Raw genomic sequence first — 27,888 nt, forward strand, 5'->3', positions numbered from 1 at the left:
CCCGCCCGCCGGCCCGCGCGGCTCGGGCTGCGGCTCCTGTGCTGTGGGACGGCGGCGCGCGCGGCTGCTCGCCTCTCCCCGCTCCGAGCGCCGGCGGCCAGCATGGACGCTCGCCGCGTGCGGGTGAGGCTGGGCGGGCGAAGCGGCGGGGCGGGCGCGGGGGGTGCTGGGCGCGGGCCGAACCCCTCCAACTCCGCCGGCGGAGTGCCCTAATCAACTGGATGCCGTCCTGGGCGGCGCCCGTTTATGCGAGCCCCAGATTTTGTGCTCTTGGAGGTAATTCGGCTCGAGGGACTGTCCCCGCCGGGCGTGTGCACCGGAGGCTTTTGAGAGGGTTGCAGGATGGTTGGCAGACGGGGGAGCCCCAGGCCACGTGCGCCCGAGATGCACGTGCGCTGGGGCAGCCAGGAGCTGCCCAGTCCTTCATTGTGTCCGCTGGCCGAGCCCTGTCTGCGGGGCGCGGAGGTGAGCGCCGCCCTGCAGCCTCCCGGCCCTTTTCTGCGCGCAGCCCCGGGCGGGTGGGTGTCTCGCCGCCTCTCCAACTGCGCGCACTGTCGGGGGTGGGGGGTCCTTGGGCTCGCTACCCGCCCGCTTTTGCTCCAGCAACGCCGGCAGGCGCTTCTAACCTCAGAGCGTCGGTGGGTTGCAGTTTAAAGGTCTTGAAAATCTGTCTCTTTAGAACTTGGGTTGCGCACACTTAGGGGAACATCTCTATCCCAGGCGGTGATTAAGGGCAATGGAAAGACCTAGTATTCTGAACGGTTCGCCGATCGTTTGCTGGTTTCCCACTCCCCTCCCCATCCCCCGATCTCACTCGCAGCAGCAGGACGTTACCCTGAATGGAACGTTACTTTTTGCTCCAACGGAAACCGGAGTGTAGGGTCGGCCACAGGAGAGGTTAGAGGATGGGGGTTGGGTGAAAAGGAAGAGAGTGACATGCTTAAAATAAATATCAGGGGTAAGGGACCCACGTGGGGAGGCAGGGGTTCTCCAGGGGTGGGTGAGAGAGGGCGCGATGAGGGCGTGGTTTCAGAGACAAATCTCCTCCCGAATGGACTTGGGCATGGGCTTTCGGGATGAGGAAAGCCGTTTGTATTTGGACTTGGAATCTGACGGTGCCTGACTTGAATAATCACTTTCACCTCTCTGAGCCTCAGTTTCCCCATTTGTTAAGTGGAAATAATGATAGCACCTTTGTTGCAAGGAATTAAACATAATGTGAAAGCATGCTTAGTGCCTGGCACAAAAAAATACCCAGTAAATTTTATTAGTTATTACCTACTTGCCAAAGAAGTTCCATCTCAGACATGACCATTTGCCTTGCTTCTTTCTCTTTCTTTTCCTCCAAACGTATATACATTTGCCTGGTAACTACCTCTTGGCATGTGCTAACGTTTTTGTTAAAAGCCCAGCGAGTATTTCCCTGAGAGCTTCCACTAGAATGCCTCACTTGAGGCTGTCCGGGTCCTCTGACTGCTGGCAGGTAGATTGATGAGTAAATGGTGATAATTCCTGGACTGCTGCGAGGAGTGGTGCTGTTTGAGGAGATTGCAGACCCCCCCCCCCCCGGCCCTGTGATCGTGGTCAATCTATTTCACCTCCCTGGAGTCTTTTACTTCCTTACCTGGAAAATGGGGAGTTTCTGAGATCCCCTTTAATGGGGAGAAACTCTACCTGTTACCACGTTTTCCTGCCTCTCTAAAAGGACAAAAGACAGAAACTTCCAAAGATGATTGAATGGAGTCTATTTAGGAGCACTGGGTGATTGGATCCCATCAACATGAAAATAATTTTATTTGCAAGAGACTGCAGTACATAATGTTAGGTGGAGAAGGAAGGACAAGAATGTTCTGGGGGAGGTTATAGCTCAGTGGTAGAGTGCGTGCATAGCGTGCATAAGGTCCTGGGTTCACAACCCCAGTATCACCATTTAATTTTTTTTTCTGACTTAAAAAAGAATGTTCTGTTCACCCGACACCTCACATCTTGGTGTTATTTTGTGGGACCCATAGTAGAGCTTGCCTTCTCAAAAGTTTTCAGTGTAAGGAATCACTTATGTTATTCCATGGCCATATTTCAGAAAATAAAAATATAGGAACTATAATACGTTGAACATTTAAGAAATCTCATTAAGTGTTAAGAAATGGTAGAAAACTGCTGTCTTTTTTATATGCGGTAAATACCAATTGTATACTCTGATGAGCAGTGTCAGGCTGGTCAGTGTTTGTGAATGAAGGAAGCATTTTCATATCTATAGGCAGTTTGTGCATTGTGAAAGGACTTCTAAAAACTTAAGACTTGTGTAGTAAGGGGGACTGCAGAAAGAGATGACTGTCACGCCAGCCTAACAGAGCACACAAAAGTGGGATAAGGCATTCTACCTGGGTTTGGATGACTACTTGACCTTTAACTTGGCTCCTTGTCCATTTGTTCACTGGGTCGATATATTTGATTTGTAAGGACTTGTGCTGAAATCACCCTACCCCTCCTGATTGGCACAATGCCTGTTTGAAAACCTGTCATCTTGAAGTAGAGGTGCTGCCCAGTTTTCATAATTTGGGAAATTAGCATCACAGTACATAGCCCAAAGCTGCCACAGAAAGACCTCATTAGCTTGATTTTGGCTGAGGGAGAGAAATCACTCTACCATTTTGTATTTTTGAAATTTCCTTTTAAAACTATAGTCTAGTTTTGTTTTTTTTCTTTTTAAGGGCAGATTTTAGGGGTTTAGCTTTTAACTCCTTAGGAACTCAATGTAATGCTAAGATCTTGGGAGCTCTTAAGGTGCGTAAAAGGGTAGCTTTATAGATATTTGAATAAACTGATGTCATTATAATATTCCTTCAAAGGGATCTCTTGAGGATTTTACCTGGTTTTGAAAATTTTTCTGTAGCAACGCAAACCCTCCTTTTTCTGTATAAGGTATAAAAAATGGACGTATCTCCTGTGCCGTTTGAACCTACTAAACTCAAAAACGATGTCTTTCCTTAGATACTGCAGGAAGCATCCCACTTAGTAGTGTTGCCTTTTCCATTTGCAGCAAAAGGACCGCAGAGTAAAGAACTTCAAGAAATTCAGATATATGAAGTTGATTTCCATGGAAACCTCGTCATCCTCTGATGACAGTTGTGACAGCTTTGCTTCTGATAATTTTGCAAACACAGTAAGTGCTGCCTGAGAATAAACAGAGTGGAGTCTGCAGTGCTCAAAATGCCCCAAATGCTTTGTGCGTGATTAAAACTGCTTGCTTTTTGCCTACATTTCTATACAGCCGTTATGAAAATACAGTATGCACTGTAATTTCACTTCACTTTTTGCTGTGGTTCTAGGTAGTAATTGTTGGAGGTAGATTAGCTACTTATTCTATCCTTTTGAAATGTCGCCTAACCTAACGTGCCTGATGATTTGCCATAACAACTCAGAAATCATTTGTAAACCTCTGAACCGTTTTTCTTCGTAACAAAAGCTATTCTCTTGTAGTGCACTTGTAAATGTGATTTGCTCTCTGCACGGTTTATGGAAAATTGGTTCTTGAAAAAGGAAAAAAATGCACAACCACATTTATTTATTTATTTTACAGAAACCTAAATTCAGGTCAGATATCAGTGAAGAACTGGCAAATGTTTTTTATGAGGACTCTGATAATGAATCTTTCTGCGGCTTTTCAGAAAGTGAGGTGCAAGATGTGTTAGACCATTGTGGATTTTTACAGAAACCAAGGCCAGATGTCACTAACGAACTGGCCAGTATTTTTCATGCCGACTCTGATGATGAATCATTTTGCGGTTTCTCAGAGAGTGAGATACAAGATGGAATGGTGAGTTTGAGAGTTTCACCAATATCAAGAAATAAGGTACATTTAGAGGCATGACATACTTGCTTTAAAAGAAAGTGTTGTTTTTTTTTTTCCCCTTAAGATTTTCATTTTAGTCATGCAGGGGGATTTTGTTGATTTTTTTAAAAAGTCTTAATAGTATTTTCCCCATGTCTAAAAGCAGTTTTTATGTAGTTCTGCTTGTAAAGCTTGAACATTTTTTGTAGACTCTGAAAATCTTGGAAACTGGTTAGATAAAATAGGCCAACCTACAGATTTCTGTTGCCACAGAAATCCAGCCTAATCAGAGGAAGCACACATGTCCTCAAGATGAGCTCCGTTTACATTTAAGTTCAAGTGTCCAGCCTAGGGCCTGACGTAGAGTAGGCCTTTGGTAAATGTTGGTTCCCATAGTGGATCTGTGTCTGCATCTGGAAGGCCTGTGATAAACTCGAGTGCAGGAGCTTGAGTGCAGATAATGACAGTTAGGGCCCTGCCTGCTTCCACTTTTGCTCCTTCGTTGACTTTTCCTGTGCATGCTGTCTGATCTTTAGCTTCTGTCCTGCTCAGGACACTGCTGCCGCTGACGCACCTCCCATTGTCCGCGAGCATGCTGTTTACTTCTGCACACGTTTTCCTCTTAGCCAGACTTTCTTGACAAAAGAAACTTGATCTGCAGTCAGGTGCATGCTCTTACAGCTCACGGTGGTCTGACACGGGTCCACACTGCCTGGGACCACACTTGAGTGGCACTGACATAAGTGAGAACGCCTGGCCAGAGAGTGTTTAACACTGTCTAACCTCATCGTAATGTAAAGTTTCCTCTAAGAGGTGATGTTGGTCTCAGTCGGTGCTTATTGGAGTTACTGGCACGGGCTGGTCTGCAAATCTGGCTGTGACCCAAACATTATAACCTGAATCGTTTCTGGGCGATATTTCAGTTCTTTGTAGATGCTGTTGTTGTGATTGATAAAATGCCAGTCAGTTAAAAGGCTTAGGAACTTATAAAAGTTTCTTGTTTTATATTCTTTCAATCCATGCACACTAAAAGTACACGAAGAGTCCTAAAAATTGGTGGAGGTTTAAGAAAGTTTTGAATGTTTAAAAAATGGGTCTTCCATTTCTGGGACTTTATGAGTGATATTTTTTTTTCCCTCTCATTTTTTGTTTGTTTTCAATCATTACTATACTCAATTTTAGAATATTTTTATCACCTCAAACAGAAACCCTGTACCCACTAACAGTGTATGTTTTCCCAACACCCTCAGTCCCTGGCAACCACCAATCTATTTTTTTATCATAGATTTGCCTATTCTGGGCATTTCATATGAATGGAATCATACATCATGTGGTCTTTTGTGACTGGCTTTTTTGACTTGGCATGATATTTTCAAGATTATTCCATGTGCTCGTACTTCATACCTTTTTATGGCTGAGTAATATTCCATTGTGTGAACGTTCCACATTTTATTAATCCATTCATCAGTTGATGGATGTTCGGGTTTGTACCTTTTGGCTATTATGAATGATGCTGCCATGAGTATTCATGTACCAGTTTTTGTGTGGACATATACTCTTGTGTATATAGGTAGGAGTAGAATTTGAGTCATATACATATGTTTAACCTTTTGAGGAACTGCCAGATAGTTTTCCAAAGTGGCTGCACCCTTTTATACTCCTGCCAGAGTGTATGAGGGTTCCAGTGTATGTTCCAGCGTGTATGCGGGTTCCACATCCTTGCCAGACTTGTTGATTTGGTTCCTCGAGTGGGTATGAAGTGATACCTTGTGATTCTGTTTTGCATTTCCCCAATGGCTAACTTTAATACAATTTTGATGACGGATTTTGGTATTACTTTCGGAATCTGAAATTTTTATTTTAGGCATAAAAAAGTAGATTACAGAGTGTGGTAGTCAAATTCACAGAGACAAAGTAGAATGGTGGTTGTAGGGGGTTGAGGGAGACATAAATGGGGAGTAATTGTTTAACGTATATAGAGTTTCAGTTTGTGAAGAAGAGGAAGTTCCGGAGATGGATGGTGGTGATGGTTGCCGAACAATGTGAATGTATTTAATACCATTGAACTGTGCACTTAAAAATGGTAGATTTTATGTTAAGTATATTTTACTACAGTTTTTTTTAAAAGAGTAAGAGTTTTGAGACATCTTTAATATAGTTTAATAGTGCCATAAGAAATCGCGTTTATGAGAGAACACCTATTTGTCCCTGTGGGAATTCTTTAAAAATACACATAGATCTATGTTTAAAGAAATGAAAAAAGGAGCTGGGATTTTCGCATTTAGAAAAATGGCTCAGAACCGCTGGCCTAGGGACTGTGAAGATGGCTTATAACAAGGTGTCCCAGGTAGGCTCCCCGACTTAAACGCCACTCAGGTTGTTGTATTTATTTGTAGCTCCTGATTTTGTTACCCAGAGCTGTCAGTTAAGCTTGACAATTAAAATGTTCAATGAGAATGTACTTGCTGCAAGTGTCTTTTGTTGAGAAGGGATTTTGTAGTCACACTGGTGCAACCTGTGCGACAATCAACAAGTCATTAATGCCCGACTTGTTCTGACTGACTAGAGGCTGCAGGCAGACGGCGCGGGCTGTAGGACCCGCAGTCAGCGCAGACTCTCCGGACAGCTCCGCGTGGCCATGAAGTTTCCAACTCGAAGCACTAGGGGGGCAGCCAACAAAAGGGCAGCAGCCCCTGAACCGTCAGAGAATTTGGTGACCGATTCCAATTCTGATTCAGAAGATGAAAATGGCATGAATTTTTTGGAGAAAAGGGCTTTAAATATAAAGCAAAACAAAGCAATGGTAGGTATCTGACTTTGAGTGGATTAGAACTAACCGTTCCCAGCTTTTCTCTAAGCCCCTTGTTCCTCATATCTGTGTCCTAAGAATTATTTTTCACTGTAGCTCTGAAGTCTTCTTAAAGTATGCTTTAAAATGTGTTTCTTTCCCTAAACCAACTTTTCTTTTTTCTCAGTCTGTTAGAGGCTTGGTAAATGTATAGGGGAAATCAGAAACTCTTTGAGATGTACTGCTGTGGTTTCCAGAATTTGCTTGTTTTCAGCACTTATTCTAAACCAATAATTTCTGTTTAATTTCTTCCCTTTGTAGCTTGCAAAACTAATGTCAGAATTAGAAAGCTTCCCTGGTTGCTTTCCTGGAAGGCGTTCCCTGCCAGGCCCCGGTCCAGTAAGTGCACATCCTTGTTTGTATAGTGTTTTGGGCAGGTCTAGGGGAGATGTGTCATGTCCAATTTCATTATTTTGTGTGGTCTTACAGACAGACTTAAGAGGACGTAGAGGAAACCTTCTGACAGATCTCTGAGACCTCTTCCTTGCACCCCTAGTGGGTAGTGGTCCCCTGTGCCCTGTGGGGCTCAAACGCCTTCTGATTGGTTCTCTCCTTCCCACCCAAATAAACTACGTTCCTCAAGGGTAGGGAATAAAGATCGAAAATTATTTTTCCTGTGTCCTCCAGCATTGGCACATTCCTCCTCCATGGTGATTGCTGTTTTTAAAATCTGAGAATGAGAAAAAAGAAAGAAAAAAACAATTTCTTAACCAAGTCATATACTAATAATGTGACTATTTTCTGAGGGACTAAGCTGGTGCAGCTTGGGAATTTGTGTGTCTGCTGTGGTATGAAAGAAAAGACTTCTTTCCCCACCTCTCCCTGAGGAAAAAGGAAAGAAGCCAGCAAGGAGATGAACAAAGAAAATCACATATCCGTTTCTCTCTTACGCGTTATAGACAATGAGTGTGTTTTTTGGAACATGGGATATGTTCTTACATCTTTATTAAGTAAAAGAATAAACAGATCATCTCTCAGTTGAGAGACATCAGGCTTGGTGTTAACAAAAGCAAAATGACAATGGCTGTATTGTTTCTGGGCTCATTTTCCATATGTTACAGAACGGAGGAAGACAGTTAGAAAGCGCAGCACCCCTTTTACTTAAAGGAAAACCTGCTGAAGGAGAAGTTGCCACTTCTCATTCTAGAATAAATGGGGCCATCCTCTGTGAGTTTTTTGGTGGGTGGTGGGGTGGGTAGGTAATTAGGTTTATTTATTTATTTTTGGAGGGGGTACTAGGGTTTGAACCCAGGGCCTTGTGCATGCTCGGAATGCGCTCTGCCACTTGAGCTATCCTCTGCTTTGTCCAGCGTCCAAAGACACCACGGAGGCGAACATTCCCAGGTGTTGCGTGCAGGAGAAACCCTGAGCGGAGAGCTCGTCCTCTCACCAGGTCAAGGTCCCGGGTCCTTCGGTCCCTTGGCGCCCTACCCATGGAGGAGGAGGAGGAAGAGGAGGAGGAGGATAAGTACATGTTGGTGAGAAAGAGGAAGCCCGTGGACGGCTACATGAACGTGAGTTCTCCCCTTCTGTGCTGGCTCTTCTGTGGGCGCAGGATCCCTCAGCACCCAGTGACCCATAGTAAACGCTTAAACCGCTCAGAGTTGTTAATGTCGCATCACCTTTTTTCGATGGTTCTTGGTAGCAGGCGACAGAATCAAAAGTTCTCTTTGGCTTTTCTTAAATGTAGGAGTCGTTTCCTTGATGTCTTGTGATCCTTAGTAACCTTATGACTTGCCCCTTCTGTAAGCTCTAAGGACAATTTCCAGGTTGAATTTTCTGTGAAAGTTACAAAGCAAGTATCTGAGATTCAGAGCTGGGGAGAGCCCGTAAGAACACGCTGTGCCCTGGTTCTTGTCATGCAGGAAGATGACGTGCCCCGAAGTCGTCGCCCCGGATCCATGAGCCTTCCCCACATCATTCGCCCAGTGGAGGAAATCACGGAGGAAGAGTTGGAAAACATCTGCAGCAGCTCTCGAGACAAGATCTATAACCGGTCACTGGTGAGTGGCTCTGCAGGGTGTCTGCAGAGGGACACATCTGTGAGGGAGATGTTTTGCTAATGTGCTAACGGTCTTAACATATGGGATATGCCCCTATGTGTTTTTTTTTTTTTTGTATATAGGAAGAGACAGTTCTGTAACATCCTTGCGATTTAACCCTCTTAGCAAATTTGCAGTAGTAATATTTGCTTAGTAAGTCTTCAGTAGCATTAAATAAATCTTTTCTCTTAATTTAGAAATTGGAGATGGTATAGCTCAAATGGTTAAGTGCATGCTTAGCATACACAGGGTCCTGAGTTCAAGCCCCCAGTTCCTCTAAAAATAAATAAATAAACCTGATTACCTCCCTCCCCCAAATAAATTAAATACATTTCAAAAATTAAAAAAAAAAGAAATTGACTCATTCAACATACTTTTGGGGGGGGAATTAAGTTTATTTATCTATTTATTTTTTTTTAAATGGAGGCACTGGGGATTGAACCCAGGACCCCTTGCGTGCTAAGCATGTGCTCTACCACTGAGCTATACCCTTCCTCCCAGCAAGTACATCTATTAATGTGTACCTGCATAGATGGCGATGGGGATATGGTGGTGCGCTAAAGATAAAAAGGACTTGGGCACAGTTTTTTTGCATAGTAAGATCTTTTCTTTTCATATTTTTATAACAGCAGCTATTGTGTATGGCAACTGAATGAAATCATGCTTGAGATACTTTTCCTGCCCTGGCAAATACCTGTGTACATAGATGTGAAATAGGATTCAAGGAGAAAATGTCAGACTCTCCCCACAAAGAAGGACGTTCTTCAAATATGCCATTTTCCTCTACAAATGCATTTTTTTTGGTTTTCTTCTTATTTGCAGGGATCGACTTGTCATCAGTGCCGCCAAAAAACTATTGATACCAAGACAAACTGCAGAAACCCAGAGTGCTGGGGTGTTCGAGGCCAGTTCTGTGGTCCCTGCCTCCGGAACCGTTACGGTGAAGAAGTCCGGGATGCTCTGCTAGACCCGGTAGGTGGCTTCAGGTGGTAGTCCTGTGAGCTGGAAGGTCAGCCCGGAGCTGACAGGGCCAGAAAGAGGTGGAGTCCTTAGTGTTGTGGGGCGTTCATTCCCAGGAAGGCAGGTGAATTCATAGTGTTGGTGCTGCATGGATGTGAGTCCTTGCTGAGTACGCGGTTCCCGGCTGTCCAGGGGGAGGTCACTTCTTCATTTATCCCTGCTGATTGCTGTGTAACTTTCTCTGCAGGATTTCCTAAGAGAACGTGAGACATGGCTAATGAATATTAATTGTGTTAAGACAGAAGTGCAATGGATGATCTCCACTTTAGAGGTTAAACAGGAGTGGATCAGTAAGGGGGTGTTAGGTTTGGTTTAACGGTGCCTTTTTTACGCTTCTGCTTCAGAACTGGCACTGCCCACCGTGTCGCAGGATCTGCAATTGTAGCTTCTGTCGGCAGCGAGATGGGCGGTGTGCGACCGGGGTGCTCGTGTACTTAGCCAAGTACCATGGCTTTGGGAACGTCCATGCGTACTTGAAAAGGTAGGGCTGGATTTTCTCCCTTCCACACTCAAATGTTATAGTCATTCATTTTTGTATCTTAATAAAAAGATAGTAGAAGTCAGGGACTGGGTGCTGGTATAGACTGGAAAGGGGCCCATCGGGAGTCTGGGAGCATTGGAAACACACCTTCATCCGGGTAATGATGACCTTCCTGGGTACGTGTGTGTAGAGGTTCAAGCGTACACTTACGATGTGTGCACTTGAGCATAACATTTTTAAAAGAGTGAATTGAGCTCTCAAGATAATTAAAAAAATTTTTTTAATTGACGAATGGTTGATTTATAATGTGTTAGTTTCTGATGTACAGCAGAGTGATTCAGTTATACATATATAAATATGTTCTTTCTCATATTTTCCATTATGGCTTATAAGATACACTGTAGTTCCCTGTGCTATACAGTATGTCCTTGTTGTTTGTCTATTACATATATAGTAGTTTTTATCTGCTAATCTCAAACTCCTAATTTATCCTCCTCCCTCTTTCTGCTTTGGTAACCGTAAATTTGTTTTCTATTTCTGTGAGTCTGGTTGTTCTGTAAATATGTTCATTTGTGTCATTTGTTTAGATTCCATATATACATGATATCATATGATGTTTGTCTTTCTCTGTCTGATTTACTTCACTTAGTACGACAATCTTCAGTTCCATCCATGTTGCTGCAAATGGCATTTTATTTTTTATGGCTGAGTAGTATTCCATTGTGCATATACACTACATCTTTATCCAATCACCTGTCAATGGACACTTAGGTTGCTTCCATGTCTTGGCTATTGTAAATAGTGCTGCTGTGAACGTTGGCATGCATGTATCATTTTGAATTGGAGTTTTTAGAAGAGAATTCTTTGGCTGAAAATCCTATCCTGACATGTTCCCTTTTCTCTTTCAGTCTAAAACAAGAGTTTGAAATGCAAGCATAATATTTGGAAGATCTGCTAGCTGCCTTCCACTTCACAAATCTTCCTTGTTAAAGTTTTCAATTTTGTCATGTGATCAAAATCTGAATTAAGAATTTTGATGATCAATCTGTCTTACAGGCACATCAGGTTAATCTCATTAGACATGAGTGCATGTCTGGGCATCGCAGAGGTATAGTGTGGGCTGTACTCTGCCCTCCTGCAGTTTCCCTTTGCTTCTTTCCCCACCTCTCACCCCATGCCACCCCCCTCTTATTTCCAGTGGTTCTCTTCCATCATTTAGTTTCCGAGTTCTTTTAAATGACAATTTTATGAAAGCGTGTTTGATTTAATTGGTGTTGAAATAGCCCTGGAATCCACCCATAAAACCAAGCACTTAAAAACACAGTAGTAGTGTTAACTACATCTATCGAATTCCAGAGAATAACCATCTAACTTGCTTACATGGAAACAGTAGGTCTGATTTAGTGTTCCTACTAGTTGACATTTTTAACAGAATCAAGGCACAAAAGTCTTAAAACCATGTGGAAACATTAGGTGATCATTGGCGAGCGGAGCATAGGACATTGGAGGCCTCTCCTGGTAATACTCCGTGTATGGTTCTTATTATACAGGTTGTCACTGCTGAGACTTAGTTGCTGCTGATTTGTTTCATCATGTGCATCTGGTCCACATGGTCATGACCCAAAGGTTCGTGGGCAATACTACACTTGAAATCATTGTAGAAAAGCCATCCTGGGGAATTGGGATGGAGGCTTCAGGAACAGGCCGATTTGAATTCACAGAATAAAACTTCAGTGTAATTGTAGTTGCCAGGCTTATTTCAGTTCATAACATAAGGTATTTCAAATAAATTCTTGATTACGTTGCATGGAAAATTGATGCTTATACTCATCTACAAGTCTTTGTTGTTCTTGCTTTTGTGAAGAAATTGTAAGCTAGGCACAGGGTTTGAAGCACTTTTATAACTCTGAGAAGTGCCTTTTTGGAGAAGGGTGACTTTCAACAGCTGGCTAACGTAATGTCTCTGCCAGTCTAGCTTATGGGCAGATTTCATGTGTCATCTCTCCCTTCCCCTGTTTTGGCATAAATCAAATCGTTTGGTAGAAGTGGAATCTAAGTGTGTGTGTATTCATTTTGCTTTGCATGTGCAGCCAGTAGCTGTGCCCGTTCAGTATTTTGGTGCATAATTGGACCTTGAATCAATAACTGTAAATAGAGCTTTTGATCTGTTATGCTTTTATACAAAGTTTTTTATTTTAATAATAAAACATTGTGTTCTACCTTGTCTGCCTTTTTTTTTTTTAAATCTTTGATACTGAATCTTACTGCACTGAATCCTAATTTTTTCCTCCTACTTAAACAAAAGACAGTTTCTGCCTTTCCTAGAGTCAGTCTCCTTTTGGCTGCAGTTTCTGACGGTCGAGGGCCTGCTTTTTAGAAGAGGGCCTCGCTTGGTGGCGAATGGCGAATAGCTGTGATCAGGATCAACTAAGACAGCTTCATCACCAGGTAGAAAATATAGGCTCATGAAGTTTTACAGTGTCGTTTCCTTTTCCTTGACCATTTGCCAACCCGAGAACCAACAGCGATTTCACAATACCTGGCTTGCTTTTATCACCCATTCTGGTATTTGTTTACAGGCATGCATGCTGTGCCTTGAGTCGGGTTCCAGGACTGAGAGAACCAAAAGATAAAGAAGGCCTGGTTCAAAAGCCTTCGTACCCAATTCTCACGACCTGGGTTTCTGTGCTACAGCCTGTGGGCCAGATCCTGCTGCAGCCTGTGTTTGAAAGGCACATGAATTCCATATGACTTTTTTTTACATTTTTAGAGAGTTTTTTTTAAAAAAAGAAAGCAGGTGATAAGATACAGTGGCCCACAAAGCCTGGAATGTTTACAATCTGGCACTTTACAGCAAGTTTGCTGACTCCTGCTCTAGACTTCGCTGAGAAACCGTGTTTACCCATATGTATTCATTTGGGGAGAAGGCCAGGTTAATGAAGTTACATAATCTAGTCTATCTAGCTCCAAAAAAAATGGATATTTCTTTTCATAAACTCTTAGAATCTTTTTTTTTTTAAACTCTTAGACTCTTAACCCAAATTGTATCCCTTTGAAGGGATGCAACTGGGAAGCTTATGGTTTTGGAGTTAGTCAAAATTGGTCGTTGTTTGGAACCTTTTTGGTGTTACCCATGTTTTTTTTTTATTTTTTTAACCAATGTTTTAATACGAAGTGGAACTAATATGGTTTTCATTAAAAATACTGCTAGCAACAGTTGGTTGTGAAGCCTTATCCCCTGGAAGGATTTACAGTCTAGGGCAGGAACTAAGACAAAAACCTAAAAGTAGTGTTCTGTAGGAGTGAAGAGAGGAAAAGCAATTGGTGTTTTCTCATTAGCAGGCATCGCATAGCATTGATAGGCAGGTCTGCCTTCTCAGCCTTGACTGTTTGGGCCTCTACTTCCCCCTGCCCCCACCTCTGCAAAGCTCCATGCACCATCTTTAGAGTTGAGAGAACTTAAGTTTGGACAGCCAGACATGGAAAGTAGTTGAGATATTCTTGCTTCAGGAACTGCCTTTATATTTGTCTCTCCAACCTGGGTTCCCCCAGGTAGAGATGGTATTCTCCTTTACCTCCACCTACTGAGGGGTTGAGAAATGAAATAGAAACTATGATAGACTTAAGTGGTTTCATAGGAGGGGCAAAGGCAGTAGTTAAAAGGTGCTGCAGAAGAGGGTTGTGTTTTATTTTGCTTTTAGGAAAAAAAAGGAGGGAGATCCTGATGGCTCAAGGTCAGGTAGAAAATTAAATTATTTACACACCAGGGGAATGGTGGAAAGGTTCAGTGCTTTGGAGCGTGGCTGGAGAGGATTAGGCTTGGAGAGGGAAGTGATGGCAAGTCCTGAGGGAATAAAAGTGAGTAAATGTGATTTCATGTTAATGTAAAGTGCGTATTTATTGAGCTCATGGATGAACTAAATCCAAAGAAGCTGAGAAAAACGTCTAACGCCACAGAGCTAAAGTGGCCAAGCTAGAGTGGAGAATTCCAGGGAGAATCTCTTTTTTTTAAGAAAGTTGAACTCACCTGCCTTAGGAGTCAGAGAAGCAGAGGTGGGGATGGTTGACCAGGTTGTGTTGTGAGAACAAGGGCATCTTGGGGGCAAGCCGGCTGTGATGGCTTATGTGGAAAAGGGAGACAGGAGGGGCTAGGACTGTGGTTCAGTGGTTCCCGCCTTGGCCATGGGGATACGTTCCAAGACCCCCAGTGGATGCTTGAAACTGCAGATATTACCAAACCCTAGATACCTTACATTTTTTCCTAGACATAAAAACCTATGATAAAGTTTAATTTACAAATCAGGCACAGTTGGAGATTAGTAATACCTAAAAATATAATAGAACAACACTAAGTAAAAGTTTTGTGAATGTATGCACACTTACTCTCAAAATGTCTTATACTGCACTCACCCTTCTCGTGGTACTGAGATGATAAAATGCCCACTGATGACATGAGAGGTGAATGACGGAAGCATTGTGACGTAGGTGTATCTGCGTTGTTAACAATCCTTTGCTACTATGAGTAATGCTATAGTTAATATTGTTTTGCCTAAATCTTTGGTTAAAATAGATATATAGAAAAATGCATTAACACTTAGTTATAAGGATGAAGAATGGTAGGGAGTTGAGAGTTCTGGAGAGTGTGGAGCTGGTCTGTAGATCTAAAGTGCCCAGAGTTCTAGGTGAACTTGAGTGTAGCCCAAGGATGGGGAGAGAGGAGGTAAGCTACTTGACTAGACACCAGAATGGAAGGCGTGGCTCCCTGTCGGTGAAGTCAACCTGTAGGACCACAAATGTGCATAGCTGGCCAAATAGGATTGGGTTTTTTTACTTTTGTTTTTGTTTTTTGAGTATCTTTTTTGGTAGGGGGGAGGTAATTTCTTTATTTCTTTATTTTTAGAGGAGGTACTGGGGATTGAACCCAGGACCTGGTGCATGCTAAGCATGCACTCTCCCACTTGAGCTATACCCTCCCCCCGAAATAGGATTGTTTTATGTAATCCTGTGCCTTGGATTTAAGGTAGTTTGTTGAAAGTGTTTATTGTCAGGTGAGAGAACCTGCTGATATTGTAGGTTCTCAATCCAATATTGTAAATATTTACCAAAGGAGGGACAGGGGCACTTGAGTTAGTTGAGCACCTCTTAGGTACCAGATACAGTGCTCAGGACAAGTATGTACGTTAGCTTTTCATAGCAGGTATGTTAGAGATGAGGAGACTCAACGATGTTAAGTCACTTGTGAAGATTCAAGAGCCCACGCCTGCCATCCTAGCCTGAGAAGAGAGCTTAGAACCAAGCACTGTTCTGAGGACTTCTGGTAGACCTGGCTACATATCTTGATCATAACGCATATTACCAGCCACCCACAGTTGTTTGTTTCAGTTTTTCCCCTCGTAATACTGAAGTCCTTGAGAGCAGGACCATCTTTGATCCAAATACCCTTATCATGTAATAGGTGCTCAACAAATGTTTATTACATATTTATCAAAAGATGAGTTGAGGGTCCTAGGCAGCAAAGTACCTGACATTTGGGTGGAGAGAACTAAAGTTATGGTGGAGGAGAAATAATGGGTAGATCCCAACGTTGAACTGTTGGTTAATCCCAGCATTAACTCCTGTGAGGTGCAATCTTTCTTTGTGATATGATGCTTAACTTGCTATGAAGCTGCATTGGTCGTCATCAAAAGTTAAGTATTTCTAATAATGTTATTTCTTTATGGGAAAATACAACTTCATCATGCTAAGTTTAAAGAATACATCTATTCTACTGAGTAAAGAATTTGTATTAGTGAGCTGTAAATGAACTACAAATTGAGCTACAAAACGATAATTTTAGGAATAGTAGCTGTAAGAGAGAAGAGACCCTCGCCCCTCCGCATTTACCATCACTAACTTCAACAATGATCAGCTCATGGCCCATCCTGTTTCATCCATACTCCCTTGCTCCTCCCAGTCCACTGAATTATTCTGAAGAAAATCCTAGACATTATGTGATATTTATATACACAAGTATTTCTAAAAGATAATGACTTTAAAAAATAGGTATCATTATTAAACTTACATAAAGTTAACAAGAGTTCCTTGATATAAAATATCCACTCTGTTCAAATTCTTAACTATCCTACCCCTCACCTTATTTTTATACAATTGTTTTATTTGAATTCAGGACTCTAACTCTTATTCATTTATTTATTAAAAATCTTTTAATTGTTAGGGTCCCTTCCCTTTTTTCTCCTTGCTGTTTATTTGTTGGAAAAAAAACAGCCATTTTTCCTGAAGAGTTTCTCACATTTTACTAATTGCAACCCCATGGTGTCATTTAACATGTTCTCTGTCTTCTCTGTTAGATCCAGAAGCTTGATCTGACTCAAATGCAACAACAATACGTTATAGTGTTGTGTACTGCCATCAGAAGACTCTTATTATCCTGTTTGCTCCCTTTTTGTAGTTAGTGGCCACCGATGAACATTTTCTGTAAATTCTCTCTTTCCCTCTTCATTAATCGACTGGAAATTTTTCCCCATATCAACAATTTAATTATACTAGGTAGAGTTTATACATAACAGGTGTATTAAGGACTTGATTTTTTTTTTCTTTTAAGAGTGAAAGTAGATTTATTCAGGGAGACGCACATTCCATAGAGTATGGGCCATCTCAGAAGGCAAGAGAAGGCAAGGACTTGATTTTTTTTTTTAACCTGTTCTCAGAATAAAAAATTAGTTCTCTAGTATCTTCTAATGGTGACTACCAAGAGTTTTTTGTTGTTGTTTATTTAAGTATCATATGAACTCTTGGATTTTTCAAATATTTGATAAGTTTCAGTCCATAGCAGTTATTATTATTAATGCACAGTTTTGGCCCATTGGGAGACTTGTCATGTAGGCTCCTACTTCCTTCTGATATGACTGACCCCAGTGGTCTTTGATAATTTCCTTTGTTTTCTGCTTAGACAAAATATTCCAGGTTCACCTTATACATTTTCTGCCCCAAAACTGGAATCAACCATTTCTCCAGTGTTTTGTTTTCAAAACACATTTCTTTCTTTCATATTGATCTGTATATTATATATACACACAACTCATAAATGTGCTCATATGTAAGCAATTATATATTAGCATTTACTTTAGTTTTATTTTGCTTTTGCTTTTAAAGACTGCTGTTTAAAAAATTAGATTTTAATTTTGTAATGATGTAAAACAGTTAGGTATTTCTAAAGTCAAGCTTGCAAAATAAGGTATTTCTGGTGGAGTCTAGATTTTATTCCTATCTTTCCTCTTGATCCTTCTCTCCCTCTATAGGTCAACATTTTTAAAAAAAGTTATGACTTGCACTTTGATTTTCAAAACTATAAGCAAATATATATATATATATATATATATTTGTGCTCCCCTTTTGCTTTCTCAGAGAAATGAGTGTATCCTACTCACTACATACTTTTCTTTATCTTGCCTTTTTTACTTAATTATATATATGGGAGAGATAAATATAATTAATTTTATTATATAAAGAATTCTGAAAAATACTCACATATATGAACATGGAACTAAGCCTTAAAGTTTCAGAGAAAAAGATGTAGAGAATGGTTTTCTCTCCTATTTAAAACACCAAAGGTCAGACTGTTCTGAGAATTTACGCCCAGATAGTCGAATCCTCTTTTTTTTTGCATGCTTAGTTAGCAGGCAAGCCGTATCAGTAGGAACCAGTATTTCAGTGTTCTCTTATTTTTATTTGATTACACATTCTTTAATAAACTGGTCCTCAAGTTTGTCTTCTAAATTGAATAGCTGTGAATGTTTCTTACTTGTTGGAGACCATCCAGTATGGTTTAAAAAAAAAAGTAATAATCGCCACTGGAGTTTGCCTGAATTTCCAAGAGCTGACCATTTTGAGTATCCTAGTCCTGGAGGAAGAAAAATATGTAAATCAAATTCCTTTATGCAAATGCTTCCTGCAACTCTCATTGCCAGTCTAGTTTTTGTAAATCATGATAAACAGATGCTACTGAACTAAATGACTAAGTAAAATTATGGAGAGAGATTCTATTTATGTTATTTTTCAGTGTTGGGGAGGGAGAAAAGGATGATTAGGGCAGACACCAAGAACTCTATTAATTGATTTTAGCAAAGTGAAATGTGGGGTCCTTAGGAATTGGAGAGGGCTGCCCCTGGAAAGAACAAAGTTCTATTGCAACTTTGTTTTGTCAGAAAACTGAGTTTTGGAAACAACCTAATATCAAGCTTGCTGTATCTTTGCCTAGTGTTTAGCTTTTTATTACTCTTTTTTAACTTAAAAAAAAGATTGAAGTAAAATTCACACAACATAAAACTTACCATTTTAACTTTTAAAATGTACAATTCTGTGGCTTCCAGTGCATTCACAATGTTGTGCAACCATTGCCACTGTGTAACTCCAGAACATTTTCATCACCCCCAAAAGAAACTGGGTACTCACTACAGTCACTCCCCTTTTTCCTTTGCCTCCTCAACCCATAGGAACCCAGGTGCTTTGTCTCGTGGATGTTTGGGAACATACAGCATGTGGATTTTTGTGTCTGGCTTCTTTCATTTACCATGTTTTCAGGGTTCATCCTTGAAATAGTTTTTATAGCCAAATGATATTCCATTGTATGGATATACCATAACTTCTCCATTCATCAATTGATAGATAACTTTGATTGTATTCACTTTGGGCTATTTGAATAGTGCTGCTATGAATATACATTTACAAGGTTTTGTTTGAATACCTGACTTCAATTATTTGTGGTATTACACCTAAAAGTGGAATTGCTGGGTCATATAATAACTCTTAATTGTTTGAGTAACTGCCAGACTATCTTTTCACTTGCTTGATTTGTACTCTTTAATGCACAAGAGTTTCCATTTTAATAGGATTCAATATCAATTATTTTCTTTTGTTGCTTGTGCTTTTGGTGTTATATCGAAGAATCCATTGCCAAATCCAGCATCATGAAGACTTATGCCTATGTTTTTCTTCTAAGAGTTAAATGGTTTTAACTTTTTCATTTAGGTCTGATTCATTTTGAGTTAATTTTTCTATAGGGTGTGAGGTAAAGGTCTAACTTCATTCTGTTGCATTTGGATATCCAATTGTCCCAGCACCACTTGTTGAAAAGACTCCTTTTTTCCTCATTGGATGATCTTAGCACCCTTGTTGAAAATCAATTAACTATAGGTATATGGGTTTATTTCTGGACTCCCAATTTTATTCCATTGATTTTTACGTTTGTTATTATCCCAGGACCACACTGTTTTGATTACTGTAGTTTTGTAGTAAGTTGTGAAATTGGGCGTGCAATCCCTCCAACTTTCTTCTTTTTCAAGAATATTTTGATTATTTGGGGTCCTTTGCAATTCCATATGAGTTTTAGGATCAGCTTATCCATTTCTGAAAAATTGGAAGTTGGAATTTTGATAAGAATTTCATTGAATCCGTAATTCATTATGGGAAGTATTGCCATGTTAACAAAATTAAGCCTTCCAATCCATGTACATGGGATGTTGTTCCATTTAGATATTGTTTAATTTCTTTCAACAATATTTTATAATTTGCATCTCCCTGGTTAAATTTGTTCCCAAGTATTTTATTCTTTTTGTTGCTATTGTAATTGAAATTATTTTCTTAATTTCATTTTCAGATTGTTTATTGCTTACATTGAGAAATACAACTCACTTTTATGTATTGAAGTTACTATTATATTTAAGGGAACTGTTTTCTCACTTTTGCTAATTCTTTGGGATTAACAGTCACTTTCTGACCTTCAGTCTTTCTAAATGCTGAAGGACATTAAGACCCTCCTTAGTTTCATCCCTCTTGATATAAGGATTTCAGCACTGTCTTGTTAGCAAGAAGTTTCTGCTCTTAAATTAACCATGGATAATACTTCATTTTAAAATGCTGACTAATATGTTGGGAGGAGAAAAAAGAGATGTGGGGGAATAGCTTATATTCATTATATTTTAAAATTTAGTCTTACTTATTTTATTTTTTGTTCGATATATTTTGATGGTTATAAAGTTTCTTTTGATTACTTATTGTATACAATTGGAATTTAATAATTTAAACCACCCATAATCCTGCCACTCACAGGTAACCATGGTTAAGAATTGGATTACTCATGAGTGCTGAATGTGGACATAAGATCATACTCATCATATAATTTTTATCCTTCCATTATCTTAATATCTAAATTATGTAATAATGATTCGCTGTTAGGAAACATCAATTTAAGTACACTTATAAAAATAACAAGCAACAGTAATTTCTTTATAGGATAGCCACTTTTGACATGTCCTTTTTGTTTTTAAATTAAAATAACACATGCATTTGGTTAAAACAATCAAATGTTCTGAGGGATTCATAATGAAAAGTAACAATGCCATTTCCCACTTCTCCAGAACCCCGGTCCTACTCTCTAGGGGCAACCACTTTTAATTCCAGTTTTTGTAACTTTTGAGGGCTAACCTCCATATCTTAAATGATAATTTTCCTGATACTTCTTGATTTATCAAGTTTAGAACCTACCTGTTGACCTCCTGACCTATTTCCCCCACGTCCTCATCATCCCCCAAGGTCTGACCAGAATAAGCACACTGGCCCCAGATATTAGGAGCGGCTAGAATTTCCTGAGCGCTTACTGTGTGCCAGGCACTCTGCTCTAAAGTTGCCATTTTAATCCTTACAACAACCAAATGAGTTCGTTTACATAATCCTAGTTTAAAGGTAAAGAAACAGAGGTTCCGAGAGGTAGAAACTTGTCCAAGTGTGGCATGTTGCATTTTCCAAAGTGTGGCCACGGCTGTGTTTTGGTCCCACCTGTTCTTCCAGAACACTGCCATTTTCCCATTGCCTTGGAGTCTATTTCCTCACTCCTTGAAGCCGGGCAGACCTTTGTGGCTGACTTGGTGAAGAGAATGCTGTGCAAAGATCACTGCTGCATGACTTACAAGGCTGGGTTTAGGACAGTAGAACGCTTCTTACAGTGTCTCTCCCTGTGGATCCTTGCCCTCGGAACCAACCACCATGTCGTAAGGAAGCCCAGGCTCCATGAAGAAGCCACATGTATGTTATCTGGCTGATGGTGTCAACTTAGGGCCCAGCCAACACAATAGCTGGCATAAGTCACCAGACATGTGAGAAAACAAGCCTTCAGATGATGCTGGATTCCAGCTGATGTGTCGCCCTCATCCTTCTAGTCTTCCAACTGAGGCCCCAGACATTGTGGAACAGAGACAAATTGCCCCCGTTATACCCTATTTAAATTCCTGTTCCACAGAATCCATGAATGTGACAAAGTGTTGTTTTATGCCCCTGAGCTTTGAGGTAATTTGATACACAGCAGTGGGTAACTAGAACATCAAGGCGCCATATACTTCTGGTAGCTGGCAGGCCTTGGCTCCGAGCCTAGCTGTCTACCTCCAGGATCTCTACTTTTTGCCACTGGGCTCCACGATCTGTGAAGACGACTGCATCCGTGTGCTAGGGCTGCCATAACAAAGCACCACAGACTGGGTGGTTTAAACAAATTATTTTCACATAATGTGAGAGGCTGAAAGTCCAAGATCAAGGTGTTGGCAGGGTTGCTGTCTTCCGAAGTCTCTCTCCTTGGCTTATGGATGCTGCCTTCGCATGGTCTTCACTTCATGTGTGCCTGTGTCCCTAATCTCTTCTAAGGACAGAGCCCACACATGACCTCACTTTACCTTAATTACCTCTCGAAAGGCCCTACCTCTAGTCCAGTACAGTTATATTCTGTGGTACTGGGGGTGAGAATGTCAACACGTGAGTTTTGGGGAGACACAGCTTAACCTGTAACAACCACCTACCGGGCGTGGAGCTCTGGCTGCTATCTCACTAACCTTCCTGCCTTCATCTACTTACCTTCCAGGGCAGTGGTTTTAGACCCTGGCTGTACGTTAAGAGTCATCTGGTGACTTAAATAAAAAAAGCTATAGCCACGCCTTACCCCCCACCAATTAAAACAGAATCTCTGGGGCCCAGCCTGGACATCAGCATGTTTTTAAAAGTCCTGTTGGGGACGGGGAGGGGGGTGATAGCTCAGGGGTAGAGCGCATGCTGAGCATGCACGAGGTCCTGGGTTCAATCCCCAGTACCTCCATTAGAAAGTGAAATAAAATTAAATTCCTGCATAAGCCTAATGTGCAGCCAGGGTTGAGAATGGTGGCAGAGGGGTCTGATGAGAGCAGTGAGCCAGGCAGGAGAAGCAGAAGTGAGGGGCACCTGGGGCAGCAAATTGCTGCTTTGGTTACAGAAAGAGAAATAAAAGTCACATACAATCCTAATGTTTGTTTCACAGTAGCTTAGGTATGAAGAGGATGGGGTATCCAGTGGAATAGAAAGCAGAAGATACAGGAAAGTATCCATCGCACTAGTTAATTACATGACATTAGAACCCCTCGCCCCCTAAAAAGGGCAGGAAAGCACAAAATACTCAGTGGCAGTGACGTAACACAAATGAACAACTAGATTTTGGTGTGAGTTTCCCCAGTTAGAGCCTGATTTTCATGTTTTACTTGGGAAGTGTGTAACTGAGCAGAATTTATTGAAGCTATTTTATAAAATGCAAAAATCAGCTGCTGGCAATACTGCTCAGCCCAGGAGCTTGCTACCCACATGCCAGGAATCACACGTTTGATCTCTGTTCACAAGCAGAAGTCCTCACCTGGGCCACAAACACTCAGCAGACCTCTATTCCAGACAGATTTTTCTTTCCAACTCCCAGCCTTCCCCTTTGACTGTTTCGGGGGTTGCATGTTGCTTATGAATTGACACGAGGGATGTTGCCTATTCCTGAAGTCATTTATATTGGTATTACGACAGTAAATTCTTTATGAAATAAAAATCAATAGTCACCGACATCCTGAGTAGTGAGGAAAATAATTGTTTATGGCACTCAGCTTAAGCTGTTCTGGTAATCACGTTGAAAAATACAATATTTATTCATTAGATCAAATTTAATGAGGCCTCCTGGCAGTAATTATAAAAATTACTGTAGCAGTAAATTACTAATGAGTTGTGATGTGCTTCCTACCTGTGAAGAAGGACTGGGGGTTGAAAAAGCCCGCTACCCAGATGAGGCTGCGAGGGAGGGAGCCCTGCAGGCCCCGCGCTGCTCCCTCACCCAGGCAGGAGAGGAGCAGTGTACCCAGACCACAAAAGCAAACAAGAAAAAAAGACCAAGGACACGCAACCGGGGTGAGGGGTGGGGGGTGGATTCTTGCAGCCGTCGGAACGCGGTCAAGATTAGAGCGTTCTTTTCCCAAAGGTGAGCATCATCTCAGGGACGTGGAGTTGCCGGCGTGCTGGGGTCACGGAGGAGCACTAATCTGATGCCTGGGAAAGACGGAGCTTCTTATTCAGGCTGGGAAATGATTTCAGACACAGGCTGCCCATCAGGTCTGGGGGCTCGACTCTGACTGCCGAGGTGCGGGTTCTGCTCGGCGCTTTCAAAACCAGCCGCTGAGCCTGGCGCCTGCTCTAATGCAAACACGGTTTATGGTCTTGTTTTTTTTTTTTTTTTTTGTTTTGTTTTGTTTTTACAAGCTCCTGGGGGTTTCTTCCTCCTCTGAAGGCTCAGAACTAACCAGAATTTTTGCTCTTCTATTTATAGGATGGAGCTAAGTTGTTTTCTTTTTTTTTTTTTAAGGATGTAAGTAATTAATTATGATTGAAAGCCTATATATGAAAAAGCCAGAAAATAAATTGATCTGAGGGCAGGCACAATTAAAAAAAAAATACAGTAGCTGAGTTAAATGGGAACATTAAACCTTGACGAGGTGTGGTTCGACACATCTTTGTCCTGCAGTTTTCTGGATTAATGTATACGGTGGATATTAGCCTTGCCCCATAACAGGGCTACTATGTCAGGTCACAGTGGTAACCTTTGTTCCCCAGTCACAGAACCATGCCTGCCAAGGAGGGACCAGCCAAGCCAGATGAGGGCCTCCCACCTACCGGCGGCTGGAATCTGGTACCCAGCAGAAATGCCCGCTGAAGCCTCAGCACAGCATCCCCCTTCCAAAGCAACGTCTCTCAAGATAGCGGGCAGGCTGTCGTCTGGAGTGACAGCTATCTATTCAGGTAGTGGCTGCTTTTGTCTTCTCACTTGTAACACCAAGAGGGTTTTTGTTTAACTTTGAGAAATTCTGACAGCATCTCAGAATGTCGTACACCAAGTGGGTTCAGCCCCTCCTCACATGGGGAGGATGCAATGACATTAGAGTGTACATTTTTTTTCTTTAAATTGCAGATGCCTTAAAATGAGATTGTCAGGTTTGTTGGCTTGTCATATGAAAGTATCAAGATTGTCACAGTGTATTATATCACTATAATATGATCATTGTACACGAAACTAATGAGTAATATTGTACTTACTCAATAGTGGTGGGACTGAGTCACATTACCATTAAAAATCGTGAGCAGTCTTGCATTTTACCAGAGAACCTAGGAAAGATGGCTACCCTGCGGACATGAGGCTGGAATTTCATCACCCAGGGACAGTCAAGATGCCCTCTTTGCAGAGGGAGGAGTACCAGGGTCAAGATGAGGTGAGACCAGAGCAGAAGGGAGGCAGGGCTCCACAGGGAGACTGGGGAATCTTGCATGATACCACCACACCAATGGCGCTGTTTTGGGGAGACTGATTGAAGCACCCGATAGGTACTTAGAAGATGATTTTTGAAGGAAGGACTCAATGTCAATTGTGAGTCTTCTTCACAGTTAGAATCACATGCGGCTAAACTAGAAGCAATTTGAAGAGGAGTGTTATCTGCCTTGCTGAAGCCCTCCTTGGCCATTCATTCCTTCATCAAATGTTAATAAGCCCTCCCGCGTGCCTGGCACTAGGCACTGGGCACCCAGTGGTGCAGTCACCAGGCACGGACCTGCCTTGTGGGGCCCGCAGTGCAGACATTGAACAAGTACACATCCAGACTCACATGCAGGGTCTGTGTGGTGGAAGTGCTGGGGAGGCAGAGACCTCATTTATTGGAGGAAGTGATATTGGAGCTGAGAACTGAAAGGATGAGGCCTTAGGAGGGGAACGGTGATGGGAGAACATTTGAGGCACAGGAAGCAGCATTCCTGTGTGGGAAACTATGCAGATTCCGTGGGAACAGACGGCAGGTCAGAGGAGTGGAGGGAAGAGGTGGGTGGCCCCAACAGGCACTGTATGAAGAATGTGACCTCCGGGGTCACACAGACCTGAGTTTGAATTCAGACCAGGCAACCTCTCTGTGTTGTAAGGGACTAAATAACACCCTCTGGGAAGCCCTTAGCACAAGTCGTGGCATGTAGTGGAAATTCAGTGCCTGGAAATAATCATAACTGTTACTGAGGGGCAGGCTGGTGAGCTTATTGCTATGTGACAGCATGCAGACAGCCTAGTGCTTGTGCTAAACGGACTCTAGGGGTGTTGGGCAGACAAAGGTAAGGCATGTGAAGGCATCACAGTGCCATCATACCTGAGTCAGGACGTAGAGAACAGAAGAGCGGGTACTTACATGGCTTCATGACAACAATATCCCAAAGTAAACATTCATCGACTTGTGGTAGATTAGCTTGCACATCATAATTTATTTGAGATTTGTTCAGTCAACAAACTGCACAACCATACTCAGAAGCTCTGAGTCCAACACACCGTTCTTTGAGTGCCTACAGAGTGGTAAATCCGTAAGCACTCAAAAGTCTATATTTTTCCCAGGCCAGACTGCTCTTGTGCTTGCTATTATGGGAAGTCTGTTTCCTAAAACTAAGATTTGCGGGGTTTATCTTTTCTAAAAGATGCATGTACATTCCTCTCACTAATGTTATCACGCACAACTCTCACATTTAAAGAGACTTTCCCGCAAGAACTGCAAGAGAAGTTAAAAATTTTGCACCCAGAGCCCTCCCAGAAGTCAACGATGTCGATGTTTGGAGGATGTCGAATTGGATCTTTGCCACCCCTGAACTCCATGTCCCCCGACCCAGGAGTGGTAAAGAGTTTCCTCATGAGCCCATCAAAGGCTAGTTGAGGTTCATTTGGCGTGAGTGGGTCATGAACATATTTATAAAGGATTAACCTGGGCCTCGTAGCCCAGGAAGACGATTTGGTTTAACATATATTTCATTCCATTTGTTTTCTTCATCTGTGCTTTCCCTTAGTTCTCCGTGATATGAGTCATTGTCGCTGAGGGTATCCTGTGCATCGTTAATTCCTGCTAGGGGAGACATAGCACTCTCCAACCTGTACGTCCAAAGGTTTATAAAGCTCTTATTTTCCAAGAATTTCTGTCTAGAGGAAAAGCGTCCACTGATGGGTTGACTGAGCTTTGTCACCAAAATGGCTGAATGAATGAGATGTGGGCATTCTGAACTGTCTCATCACTTCCAAATGCATCAACCTGGGAGTGGTGGGGAGGGGAGATCAGGGAAGAGGCAGCAGAAGAGCAGACACAGGCTGGAGGCTCACAGCCCTGCCAGGCGCGGCTTTGTCTGGCCCGGCCTGCCTCTGGTACGCCGGGGCACCCGCACACCCTCACGCAGCTCTGCTCTCCCTCGCCGGCAAGCCTGCTGCCCCCGAACTCTTTTTAGAGCGCCAGGTCCGAGTGTGGCTGACAGGGCCATCTGCTCCAGGCACATGGTCAGCTCTTTGTGGAAGCTGCTTATCGGGGGTACTTTAGAACTCAGCCTCTTTGTCCCGCAAACAGCATACTTCTGTTGGCTTTTTTCCCCCTAAATTGAACCACTCCTGTCCCTAATTGTGTCGCTCCTGCTGTCACCTCCTAGCCATCAGAGCCCGTGGCGTGGTTCTGATTGTGTGGCGATGCGTCCTTGAAGCATTCTTTTTGTTGTGTTCAATGGCTCTCCTTCAGCTCACAACACAGTGGTCGCAACGGTTTCCTAGGGTCACCCATTCTGCACTGAGGACCAGCCCAGAAAAGCTCAGTCGTAATGAACAGGGCTTCAGACGGACAGACACACACACGGGCTTGAGAGCCCTCCTGGCTTCGGTCACTCTAACAAGATTTTGTCATTTGTGGCTTTTGCGCATTGGAAAAACTTTCATCTCTGAGTTTCTATGGGCTATAAATACTGGGTAGGTTAAAAAGGAACCATTCAGAACATGAAATAAACAGAACCTGGCACGTACACAGCAACACACCTCGACGGAGCCCTTCAACTTGCAGGCCAGAGCCGCGGGGATCTGAGACGGGCATGCCTTCAGCTCCTCTCTCATCCACTTCCCTCCCGGGCTGGACACTGCTCTGGTTTATGACCTCTTTGGGTTGGATGTTTTCCTAATGAGGCAGGAGGATGAGGTCTCCATGTTACTTACGCCTTTCAACCGCGAGGTAAAAACTGTTGATTTCGTTGGGAAGGGGGACAATGTGCACAATGTATGGAAAACATGGCATGGGTAATGTGCGTCTCCCACAAATTCAGAAATGAGTCTGGCCGAGGGAGGCTCTGTCTTCATTCTGAAAAATCACGACAGCCCTGGCCTTTATGGCTTTATTTGTTTTCTAAATAACTGCTTTCTGATTTTTTTTTTCAGAGTATAAAAGAAATATGTGATGTAAAAGCAATTTAAGTAATGGAGAAAGATAGACTAAGAAAAATAAACATCAGTCATATTTTCCAAAGA

The 27,888-nt window shown here is 42.1% G+C and overlaps 1 protein-coding gene across 8 annotated transcripts; it reads left to right on the forward strand.

Moving 5' to 3' along the window:
* Nucleotides 1-27,888, forward strand: CDCA7 (cell division cycle associated 7). 8 transcript variants are annotated; one of them, XR_012072663.1, is made up of 12 exons: nt 1-123; nt 3,041-3,163; nt 3,581-3,817; nt 6,399-6,635; nt 6,942-7,019; nt 7,991-8,194; nt 8,546-8,683; nt 9,545-9,694; nt 10,087-10,223; nt 24,156-24,341; nt 24,700-24,808; nt 26,406-27,888. XR_012072663.1 is itself a non-coding variant. In XM_072961181.1 (10 exons), exons 1-10 carry the CDS (start codon nt 103-105, stop codon nt 11,160-11,162), a joined length of 1,356 nt encoding a protein of 451 aa, XP_072817282.1. In that variant the 5' UTR covers nt 1-102; the 3' UTR covers nt 11,163-12,442. The 8 variants fall into 8 exon arrangements, 4 of the variants coding, with proteins under 4 accessions (XP_072817282.1, XP_072817284.1, XP_072817281.1 ...); XR_012072662.1 differs by lacking the exon at nt 1-123 and adding an exon at nt 140-276; XR_012072664.1 differs by lacking the exon at nt 1-123 and adding an exon at nt 939-958.

Source organism: Vicugna pacos, chromosome 5 (assembly GCF_048564905.1).
Source record: "Vicugna pacos chromosome 5, VicPac4, whole genome shotgun sequence".
Taxonomy (NCBI): domain Eukaryota; kingdom Metazoa; phylum Chordata; class Mammalia; order Artiodactyla; family Camelidae; genus Vicugna; species Vicugna pacos.